This window comes from Octopus bimaculoides, chromosome 20 (assembly GCF_001194135.2).
Source record: "Octopus bimaculoides isolate UCB-OBI-ISO-001 chromosome 20, ASM119413v2, whole genome shotgun sequence".
In the NCBI taxonomy this organism is placed as follows: domain Eukaryota; kingdom Metazoa; phylum Mollusca; class Cephalopoda; order Octopoda; family Octopodidae; genus Octopus; species Octopus bimaculoides.
The window spans coordinates 18,628,914-18,640,829 of record NC_069000.1 but is presented as its reverse complement, the minus strand read 5'-3'; the positions used below and the strand labels follow the sequence as shown (position 1 = coordinate 18,640,829).

At 35.5% G+C, this 11,916-nt stretch overlaps 1 protein-coding gene across 1 annotated transcript in view; it reads right to left on the bottom strand.

Moving 5' to 3' along the window:
* Positions 1–11,916, bottom strand: part of LOC106876500 (AMP deaminase 2) — a 90,023-nt gene that overhangs the window by 46,459 nt on the left and 31,648 nt on the right. The window contains exons 8-11 of the mRNA XM_014925063.2: positions 10,689–10,751; positions 8,874–9,005; positions 7,775–7,938; positions 2,803–2,929 (exon numbers count right to left, since the gene is read on the bottom strand). Coding sequence (XP_014780549.1) covers positions 2,803–2,929; positions 7,775–7,938; positions 8,874–9,005; positions 10,689–10,751 — 486 coding nt within the window. The remainder of the gene's footprint in view (positions 1–2,802; positions 2,930–7,774; positions 7,939–8,873; positions 9,006–10,688; positions 10,752–11,916) is intronic.

Here is an 11,916-nt window from a genome sequence, read left to right as displayed (position 1 = left end):
TTTGTCCCTTCTATGTTTAGCCCTTTGTGGGCAATAAAGAACTAAGTAGCTTGCTTATCAACCACATAGTTCCGGGTTCAGTCCCACTGTGTGGCACCTTGGGCAAGTGTCTTCTACTATAGCCTTGAGCTGACCAAAGCCTTGTGAGTGGATTTGGTAGGCGGAAACTGAAAGAAACCCCGACGTATGTATGTGTGTGTGTGTGTGTGTGTGTGTTTGTGTGTCTATATTTGTCCACCTACCATCACTTGTCAACTGATGTTGGTGTGTTTGTGTCCCTGTAACTTAGTGGTTCAGCAAAAGAGACTGATAGAATATGTACTAGGCTTACAAAGAATAAGTCCTGAGGTCAATTTGTTCAACTAAAGGCAATGTTCCAGCATGGCCACAGTGAAATGATTGATACAAATAATAGAATAATAGAATATTTGATAGTATGTTGTCAACTTAATGTGACAGTCCCATAAAAGGAAAGAATGCTATTGTTATTTAACCCTAGGAAACACCGTTTCCTGTTGTACTTGACACATTTCCTATATCCTTATGTTTTCAAAGTGGAGATAAGCACCTCCACTTCGGTATCCTCATTCCCCGATGATTTTACTCTGATTACATTTTTCATTTTAGTGATCCGTTTCTCTGTTTCTATGCTCTTTTTATATTCTATCATCATCCTCACGTTTTTTCCTTTTGGTACTCCTTCCCATTTTCCGTCTCTATTCTCTCCCGATGTTCCTGGTTTTTGTGTCTCAACCTGCTCTATCTCTCTTTTACTCTTTATTGTTGCTTCCTTTCCTTTCTGCATACTTTTTTTTCTTCTGTAATTTTCATTTTTGTTATTTCTATTCTTTCAATTTGTATCTCCTCTATGTTACCTTTCCTCTTTTTCTTTTTTTTTTTGCGGGCTTTTTTGTGGTGAATATGCATTTTCATCTCTTTTCTTCTTTCTTTTTCCAACTGATTATTTTCCTTCTACATTTCCCATCTCTTCACTTATTTGGCTTTGTGCTACCACTCCTTGTTATACCTCCTCCTCTCGCAGCTCCTGTTCTACTTCTTGTTTCTGGGGACACCTTGCTTTCATGTGTCCCCGTACTCCGCAGTAGTAGCAGATGGGAGGTCTTCCCTCTACTACCACTCTTAGTTTAACATCCTCAGGCAGTATAATTTCATCTGCAATTTTATGCAGGTCTGGTAAACTGATTTGGACCATCACCTCGAGGCCGTATCCAAACCAGTTTACCTCTTTTGTCCTCATGACCTTCATCACATTGGTCTCCTCCTCTGTGTTGAAGAGGATGGCTGCCACCAGCCACGCTTCATTGATTTCTGGGGGCACTCTGCCAATCCTAACTCCGGCCACATGTTTTCCACAGCAGGTTGGCAGTAGTGCCCACTCTTCCAACCTCAATGGCACTGTGGAGCACTTTATTGCGTCCTGTTCAGTCACAAACTGTACCTCCACTGTGCCATACTTCTTGCCTCTGGTGTAGAATGTTGTTAAGTGTTTAAGCACCTCCACCCAGTAAAATAACAGTAGCATTCTTCCCTTTTATGGACTGTCACATTAAGTTGACAACATGCTATCACTTTAACGTGCTGCTACTGCATAAATCTCTCTGAGAGATTTAGAAATATATTATTTCTATTTTCAAAAATCAGTGAATGTATTTCACTTGAAATATATATGTTTTCAAAGGCAGATAAGCATTGACAGCTAGCAGGCTACTCCAGACTGATGATGAGCAATGACTCTGAAACTAGTCTCTGGATGCTGGCTTTGCTAGGTGGAGGTGCTTATCTCCACTTTCAAAACATAAGGACACAGGTAATGTGTCAAGTCCAACAGGGAACGGTGTTTCCTAGGGCTAAATAACAGTAGCATTCTTTCCTTTTATGGGACTGTTACATTAAGTTGACAACATATTATCACTTTATTGTGCTGCTACTGCATAAATCTCTCTGAGAGATTTAGAAATATATTATTTCAATAGAATATTTGTATGTAAGTATGTATGCAGTGGGGTGAGTATATGCATGAGTTTTACAATGAATAGGAGAAAGTTTTCAATACCTATATACACACACATACATAAAACAATGAATATATTTAGATTTACTATAGTGTACATAACACTAATAAATAGTCCTTGTTTCATTAACTACCTAGTTCCTAGCTGAGTTGAATGTCCAGCCCAGAAACACAATGACATACTAGCAGTGGATTTGAACTCACAAATGAGCAGTTAGAAGATCATAACTTATCTATTCAGTCATTTTTGCATCTCTACTAATATTCTTTCTGAAACCCAAGTGTCTTTTTGGTCAGCTGAAAGCAGTTTTGGCACAAACTTCACAGACACGTGTCTCATACCAAAATCTTCAGTGATAATGAACTGAACTGAGCCATAACTAATCTGCATATCTTCTGCTAACTCATGGATGGTGATTCGACGATTTCCCTCACAGCTGCATGCACATTTGCAATGTTTTTCTCAGTTCTGCTGGCTGCAGGTCTCCCAGAACATTCATCAATATCAACATTTTTTCAGCCATCTTGGAAACACCTGAATCACTCATACACTTGTGTGCAGCTCATACACGCCTCTCCATACACTTTCTACAACTTTGCGTAGGCCTCTGAACAGGTATCGCCATGACAAATTTCTCTGTCATGGTCAATGCAACAATCACATGCTACACATCTTCCTTCCACACACACACACACACACACACACAAACACACATATATATACACACATAAAAGGGAAAACAGCAATTGTGGGCCACCAGGATACTTACATACTGAAGGAAAGCATGTAACTGAGGATAACTCTTAGGATCATTTGTAGCAGCAAACAATGGCTCAAAGATATTCTCTAAGATCTGTTGGAAGTTGCTCACTAACTTGTTGGAACGGTACACATCACTTGAAGAGAGGGAAAAAAAAACACAAAGAATGTACTATTAAAATATACACATTGAGAACATGTGGTTTTGAAATATATGCCATCAATTAGAATGTATACCATTATTATATACAGATTTAGTGTATATACCATTGTCGTCGTCATCATTATCATCATCATTATTTAACATTTATTTTCCATACTGGCACGAGTTGGATGATTTGACAGGAGCTCTATTGTCTACTTTGGCATGGTTTCTATAAGTTGATGCTCTTCCTAACACCAACCAGTTTACAGAGTGCATTGGGTGCTTTTTACATGGCACTAGCAACAGTGAGGTCACCAAGTAACTTGCAAGACATGACCCTTCAACAGAGGGTGGGAGTAGTATTGAGGGAGGTGGCTTTGTGTCAGGTGATGAGAGGTTAGAGTATGAACAGAGGGACAAAAACAGGTATTTTGCTGTAGAGGAGATGCATGGCTACCTTAGCTGGAAAAGAAAAAGGGAAGAGAGAGAGAGAAGGTAGTGAAGACATGTTAGGTGTACCTTCAAGTTAGAGGAAGGGATATGTAAGCAAAGTGGTATGGGAGATTGGATAGGGTGAGTGGGCTGGTAAGTTTGTGAGAGTGCAAAAAGTATTGCAGGAGATGGAGAGGAAGGGAATGCAGTGAGTGAACACAGGTGGAGACAGGGGGCGGTTTAAGAAAATATGATGTTGGGGAGAAAGAGATACATTAGGAACAGAGTGTGTGCCAGGAAAGTTCATGAGAGTATGAAAGGAGAATTAGAGATTGAGTGGAGGAGAGGGGAATGCAATGAACACAGGTGAAGAATGATGAGTGTTATGAAGATGAAGTTGTTGGTGGGGAAGAGATTTGTCAGGAGCAAAGTGTGTGCAGGGATATAAGCATAAACTTTTAGGGCCTCAGTTTTACAGAGATGGATGGGTCTTCTCAAGCACAGCAAATTGCCAATTGTTCCAGTCCTTTGTCATCTCCTCTGTGAAGCTCAGCATCATTAGAATAAATTTCTTAAAATATAAACTATTAAAATATACACCATCTGAATAAAAACTTAAAATGTATACAGTTAGATTACACACCATTAAAATAGAAGTAACTCATTATAACAGTCATTTTTAAGGTTTAGAATATCAATCTGAACAGAAGAGAAACTAGTACATATTTAACCCTTTAGTATTTAATCCAGTAATATCCAGCCTAAATATTCAATCTGTTTTATGTTCAAACCAGCAGAATCTAGCTTCTCACACCTACCTTACAATGTCATTCTTAAAATATATACAATCACGTCATCAAAATCTTAAAGGTTTTAAACAACGCATGATTAATTCAAAAACATTTGAATAAAAAAAGCAATACATTTGACAGAATAAACTGAATGCTAAAGGGTTCAATTGTGGCAAAATAGTAAAGAACAGAATGCTACATTTATAAATAGTACATCCAATGGTTGCATATTCATAGTCACATACATGTGCATATATGTGTATGTAAGTTGTGACGTTTTCTTAACTTTAAAAAGACAAGTACTTTATGTCTAACTGTACAATATAGACATAAAGCAAATTGTACATTTTTTTAAATTGGTGCCATGGACAGAGTGAGTACAGAGGTAGACATCTTTGTTTCTGTATTATCCAGTGTGATAAATCTTCCTCAACTAACAATTTACCATCTTCTTAAGAGCAAAAGAACACATTGAATCATGTAGTTCTTTTAGATATACAGAAAGACAGGATGGTCATGGCTCAAATGCCTTTGATCACGCTGTGGAACTAACTTGTTGTTAAACAACAACAGCTAGTAAAATGTTTTTTCTTTCTTCAAGAAAAAACAAAAATTTGAAAATAACTGATCTACAATTCCTAAGAATATGTAACGCAAAGTACCAAAATATGGCTATTCATTTCAGCACCTTGTAATATGCTTGGATTTTCAGATAAACAAAAACTATATATGTGGTTTTATGCTTACAATTCTGTGCTCTCACTGCAGTAAACGGGGTTCAACTCCATGTTTAGTTATATCTTTAACAAGTTCACAATGGAACCTTTATGTGTTTACTTGACCTGCTAAAAGTAGCAGCCAAATTTCATTCACTGCTTGTCACAGTGGTGAGGTAACTAAACTGTGTCACTGCTATATTACATTAACAAGGCTATGGATGACTAAAAGTGATTTAAAACTAGAAATGGAGGCACTAATCTGTGCTGCTCAAGAGCAAGCAATAAGAACGAATTACATCAAATACAGAATAGACAGCACATCAGAAAGTGATAAGTGCAGAATCTGTGGACAAAATGATAAAACCGTATGGCATATTACCAGTCAATGTATGCCACTAGCCCAGAAGAATATAAGAGACTTCATGACAATATAGCAAGGATTTTTGTAACAAGTATGGACTTGACAGAGTAAAAAAGTGGTACGAGCATAAACCTGAAGGCATCATCGAAAATGATAATGCAAAGATCCTATGGGATTTTATGATTCAGTGCGACCATGAGATAGAGAATAAGAAGCCAGACATAGTGTTAATTGAGAAAGAAAGCAAACGATGCTGGATTATAGATATAGCATGCCCAACTGACAACAAGGTATGCGATAAGGAAGAAAGAAAAAATTATAGATATGACAGGTTAGCATGGAAGGTTAAGCAGTTGTGGTTAATGAAAAAGGTGGTAGTAGTACCAATAATTGTCGGAGCCCTGGGAACAGTGAGTAAAAATCTTGAGAAGTACATGGAACAAATAAGGGCTGCAATAAGCATGGAGCATTTGCAGCAAACAGCACTGCCTGGAACGGCTCAAATACTCCAGATACTGCTCGAAAAATAAGGGGTGTTACCTTAGTTCACTGGTAGTGAACAGCTGGCACCGTAGTACATCTCCAGCATTAGAAGCTGTGCAAAGACAATAAATAATAGTAACTAATGACAATTCCAAATGCATGATCTTTACAAAGAATTACAAATGAAGAATGAATTAGGGACTCTTTGTTGCTGTGGAATTTGATTTATGATCTCCACTTAAGACCTTGAAGGAATTTAATTAGCTGAATCTAGGTTGTCACTTCTCATCTCAGTTAGGTAAAATAACAGTTCATTGATTTTACCACTGGAGGCTTACAAGGATCATGCTAGAGGTCAATTTTATAGTCAAATTTCAATTGGTGCAGTGTTATTAAACTGAAATACTAACAGAAACAAGTCAGATGAATTGTAGATTTGCTTAGCTCTAGTCACGTGATTTCAGGGTAAATTACAGAAAACCGGTCTGAATTATCATGTTTTGAAAAGGCCAGAGAATTAATTGCAATCAACAATTACATTGACAATTTCAAAGCAGTAACACTGATCTTAAGGAGTTTGCAAAATTCATGAGTGCTGCTGCTCTTTCAAACTAAGCTATAAATATATATATTTTTTTTTTTTGAAAGTGCTTCAGGGCTCAAAATAATATTGACAACATTTCAACAATAGTGATGATAATATTCTGAATCTTACTGAAATATATTGGTCAACAACTGTCTATAAGTGCTGAAACTGATTGGCAGAACACTTGGAATGATGCAAGGGACCTTAAAGTTAAACATTTTACTCAAACTTATAGTTATGTTCCAAAAGATGAAGCTTCTTTTGTAACATTTCTCTTGTAAATGTTTCAAATTGAATCCTGTATAATGATAATTTTTTTCTCTTTTTGATACATCTGGTGGAAGGGGCAGTACTCATGGCTTTCACAAGGCTTTTAAGTCTGGTGTAATTGATACCATTACTGCCTTGTTGCAAGGCTGCAGGATATACATGTGCAGAAAGAGAATTCCAGAGAGTCAGCATTCTATGAAGGGGGAACTAGACACAGTGGTTTGTGTGGTGCTTGAGAGATTGCACACAGTATGGGTGATGAGAAGAGAGAAAAAAGAGTAAGTTGATAGTGCCTGAGTGGAGTGACATGAGACTAACCAGGAGCAGAGACTGTTGTAGCAAACATAGAAAAAAAACAGAGAGAGGAGGCAGCATGTATAGATCAGAGGCTGGATCATGTCTGAGGGAATTTTTGCTAATCAGTTGTATAACCTTTCTCTGATGTAGCCAAAGATTTTTCTGTGTGTAGTAGCAGCACCATTCTAGATGTAAAAGCAGTACTCCATTGTTAATCTCCTCCGAAATTTCTGAGACATTAATTGTTGAGGACTGAAGTACTTTCTGACTCTGAAGAAAAAGACCAGACTTTGAGCTGCGATGCTAACGGTGTTAAGGACATGTATTCACCATCAGAGATTCTCAGAATTGTGATGTTTATCTTTTGGAGCAATTGCAATAACTCTAGTTGCATGCTGCTGATGTTTAAGAGGTGAAATTCAATGATGTTTGGTTGATTTGAGCAGAACTGGCGTTCTTACCATTTTTTTTTCTATTTTGATTTTGAAGGAGAAAAGATTAGCATGATCTCCACAATGACAAGCTACTCAAGGTCTCTGTTCATGAAGTCAATGCAGATTTGGCAAGAGGCTTATAAGTCACATATGGATAAGTTTGGGTACAAAAGGAATGAAGGGTGGATATCATCAATGTAAAAGTAAGCATTGTTGAACATGATGACAAATAGGTCCTTGATGAGAGAAGGAAGAAGGGGTAGAACAGAACATATGAGATCTGATACAAAATAGACCTGAAAGTGCTCTATCAGTGCAGGCCTAAAATAGTTGGAAAGGATACAAACAGAACACCTTTTATTATAGATATTCTATCTGTGACTTAGAATTAAACAATAACAGTATCATGATTAGCAAACCAAAAAAAATTAGGCCATAGAGTCACAAAAGTTATTGATACTTACTATAATCTTGGAATTTGGATTAACCAACGAACATTATCTGAATGGACTTGGTTGACCACAGCCCATTTGGCTAGTTTCTCCCATTCTTGTTTAGAACGGCCATATATAGACAAACGGCATTCGGCATTTTGATATTTGCTCTCCTCCAAATCACTCATCACTTCCTGCAAAAAGAAACACGTGAATGTTTGATATATTTATCATAGCATGACATTATAATGGCAATAATTATTTCCAGCTGAGTCAGACACAGAGAACCAACATAGTGAACTGGATTTATAGATATATATAATCCACTTTGCATATTTGGATAACTTTGTATGAAGTAGAGAGAAGAGAATCCTGATATATTGAGTAAAGACCCACATCGGAGAAAGAAAAGCATTTCTCTACTGAATTTACAAATGCTTTTTCTCTCCTTTTCGATGGAAGCTCTCATTGTTTCAGGTTTTTTTTACCTCATAACATCACTTACTTTCCATTTTTACTTTGAACAGATATTGTCTAAGCAACAGTGCTGAGAAAGAGTCAAGCCTACTCTAACATATTTCTACTTCAACTTAAATAAAGCACTCAATTACAAGTCAGGATATAGTTGTGTATTTATTCCAAGTGAATTTGTAACTGGTACCAATAACATTATTGTGACTAGTCTCACGAAATTCAAGTTAGTATTCAACACTTTCAGTGAGAAATATATATATATAACTTTATACAATCTACTATGTATATAAATGTATTTATAACTGTTAATATTCAAGCAGCCCCAAAGGTTACCAAATTCATCCAACTACAAAATTTTGGCCCTGAAGGTATAACTTCTCTTCCTTCTTTCTCTTAAATGTTTAATATTTTAGTCATAATCCTTTAATATAAAAATTTATAAAAAGTATTTCAAAAGTTATACTAATGCATTCTTTTCCCTAAACAACATTATCAATCAAATTGTAAATCTGCATATTGTAGAGTTTTTTCCCTTCCAACTTGAATGAAAGTTGAAATAATCATGAAGTTCTGAGAGGGCACAATCAATATCCCCACACACGTACACATACCCTTCCTTCTCATATAATTTTTTTAAAGAAAGCATTAGGCTTACCTTTATTACATTTGCAAAGTATTTGCCCCCGATGTGATTGTCAGTTTTGATAAAAATTTCACGTAATTCACTTTGGCCAATCGGGTTATATTTGGCATTGAATTTGTCAAATCGATGGAAAGTGTTTCGATCCTGAAATGAAGCAGAGAGAAAATGAAAATGCTGGGGGTGGTTTCCTTGCAACTAAAGCAATGAAACATCACACTTAACAAAATCAGTTATAACTTCATACTAATGATTTTGGTACTCGCATTTTAGTACTTATGATTTTGGCACTTATATCTTAGTACTAATAATTTTCATACTCACATCTTAGAACTTGTAATTTTTGGTACATTAGTACTAGTCACTTTGATACCTAGTCATACTGCTAAGGATTTGGGATATATACAACTTAATGCAAGTAATTGTGGAGCTTATACCTTAGTGCTAAATCTTTAATAAAATGTATTCTAGCAATGACCATCCTATTATTATTTCAAACATAATGTATCAGGGACTACATTATACAATGTGCCTTTCTTTTTTTTTTTTTTAAATGGTAGGATATGATTGGAGGGAGAACTGATTGCTATTTATAGCACATAGAGGCTCTCTTGTTGGCTCCAAAAAGCACCAATAATATACTGATATTTGATTCAATCAACGATAGCTCACCGCTACAAACTTGTAGCCCTGTAGTGATGTAATAAATCAATATTAACACTATAAGTTGACTGAAGTATAGTAATTGAATTTTATGTCTCAATGAATGATACTACATCTTTAAGTGTCAGTGCTCAGTCTAGTATCTGTTAAGTTGTTGTTGTTGTTAATCCCAGCTTAGTCCTGACACCCCAAACCTACGAAGAAAGGTGTTGAAGGTATGACTGTTCTATCCTACTTAGACATTGTATACCTTGGACTACAATATCCAATGTGTCACTCTTTTTTCAAGATGATAGGGCATAATATGAAGGAAGAGATTTGGCAACTATTTCTAGCAGATTGACTGAGTAAATAACTACATTATTGGTATAAAGGATCTGTTATTATCATGATATCTTCATAGTTCACATGAACAGAAATATTAGTTAATAGCGTTAATTTATAAATTGGTGCTAATAGCCTACTATGATAGAGTAATGAAGTTGTTCAAGACAGGCATAAGAGTAAATGCTTTGCTGTATTTTGTTTTAACTTCCTAACTCAGTTCAAACCCTACTGACATCAACTTCATGTCACTTCATTTCTCTGGCATCAATAAATTACATACCAATAACATACTGAGGTTGAGTCTGTTGATTATAACCTTTCCTTTTATCAAATTAATTTTTGATGCAATATTATACCAAAACCCTGTATTGCCAAGGCAGTAAGGGACTAAATGCAACCCTGTTAATCGCACATGCACATACACACACATGTATAAATATATGTGTGTATGTATATATATATATATATGTGTGTATGTATATATATATATATTGCGGAAAGAAAACTCCGAATGACCTGTCCTTGTTTTCTTTGTATCATCTATCTGGATGTTTTGTCCCTTTCTTGTATCACGTAACTGTCTAGATGTTTTGCGTTCTTGTCCCATTCTGTATTATTTATATATATATATATATATATACTCTGGGGAGTGGTTGGTGTTAGGAAAGGCATCCAGCTGTAAAAACCATGCTAAAACAGACACAGAAGGCTCCTGTCTGACCACCTCCTGTCAAACCATCAAACCCATGCCAGTATGGAAGGGGGATGTTAAATGATGATGATGTTGATGATGATGATGATGATAATGATGATGAAGATGATAATGATGATGATACTTACTGCATGAACATCAAGCATGTCCACATTGAGCTCGTATGTATTGATTCGAAGACTATCAAACACCTGTGGAAGACAACCAATGTCATGTATATATTAGTTATTCGTTTCACTTTCACATGAAATACTTAATGAAATGGCAATCACATCTGTTAAGTGTTTAAGATATTTACAATGTTTTTAAATATAGTACAGCTGTAAAGTGCTTGAGCAACTGAGATGATATTCACTGAGTAATACTGCAAAGAAATGAAACCATGCCAAACATGCTAATTTGTAATTTTTTCCACATTAGGTTTGTTCTACATGTCAACTATGTTGAAATAAGGAAACATTACAACTTCATAATTGAGTGGTTGGTATTGCAAGAGGGAATGAATACACCATAAAGCATAAGTTTGAGCATTAACTATGTAAAACCAGTGAACTTATGTTAGTGCTGGCGTGAGAATAAAACAATGTAAATGTGATTGAGTAAAATATAACTTGTGACAGTGGAGTACATCCAGACATGGATATGCTTCTTTAAAAGAAACCAAATAATTGATTAAAATATATAATTGCAACAAATGTATTAAGTTTATGCAGAATATATGAGTTATATAGTTGTGATAAATATTTTAGAGTTATTTATTTTTATATCACATTTTGGGAGCAACAGCACTGGGGGGCCAATCATAGGTTCAGTGCATTTTTATGAGAAAAGCAACAAGGGATTGTCTGTGCATCTTGAGCAGAACAAATTCTCATGGAATGTTTCATCTGAAGCATTACACTTTTTAGTTTTCTCATTATGTTTACACCTTTTGTCAATATAATATACATCGGCAAAAGATATACACATGCATTCATATATATATATATCATATAAGTAAGGACAAAACCATTATTAAAAAATTTAAAATAACACTCATATCAAGTGGCCAGCATGGGAAGAAAAACCTTATAGGTAATAATTATTATTAAAATTATAATTGAGGGTATCTAAGAGATACCATGATGGTAGAGATGGCAGTCAAAGCTTGACTCCGAAACCACATCAAGTATTCATACAGCACAAGGTGAAAAGACAAATAGACAAATAAACTAGTAAATTACTGGATAATCCCAGAATCGGGTTTCTGGCTCTGTATAAAAAATATACTTTGCCTCCTCAGTGAGATATACCAAAATATACTATATAAATACATACATATATATATATATATATATATATATATATATATATATA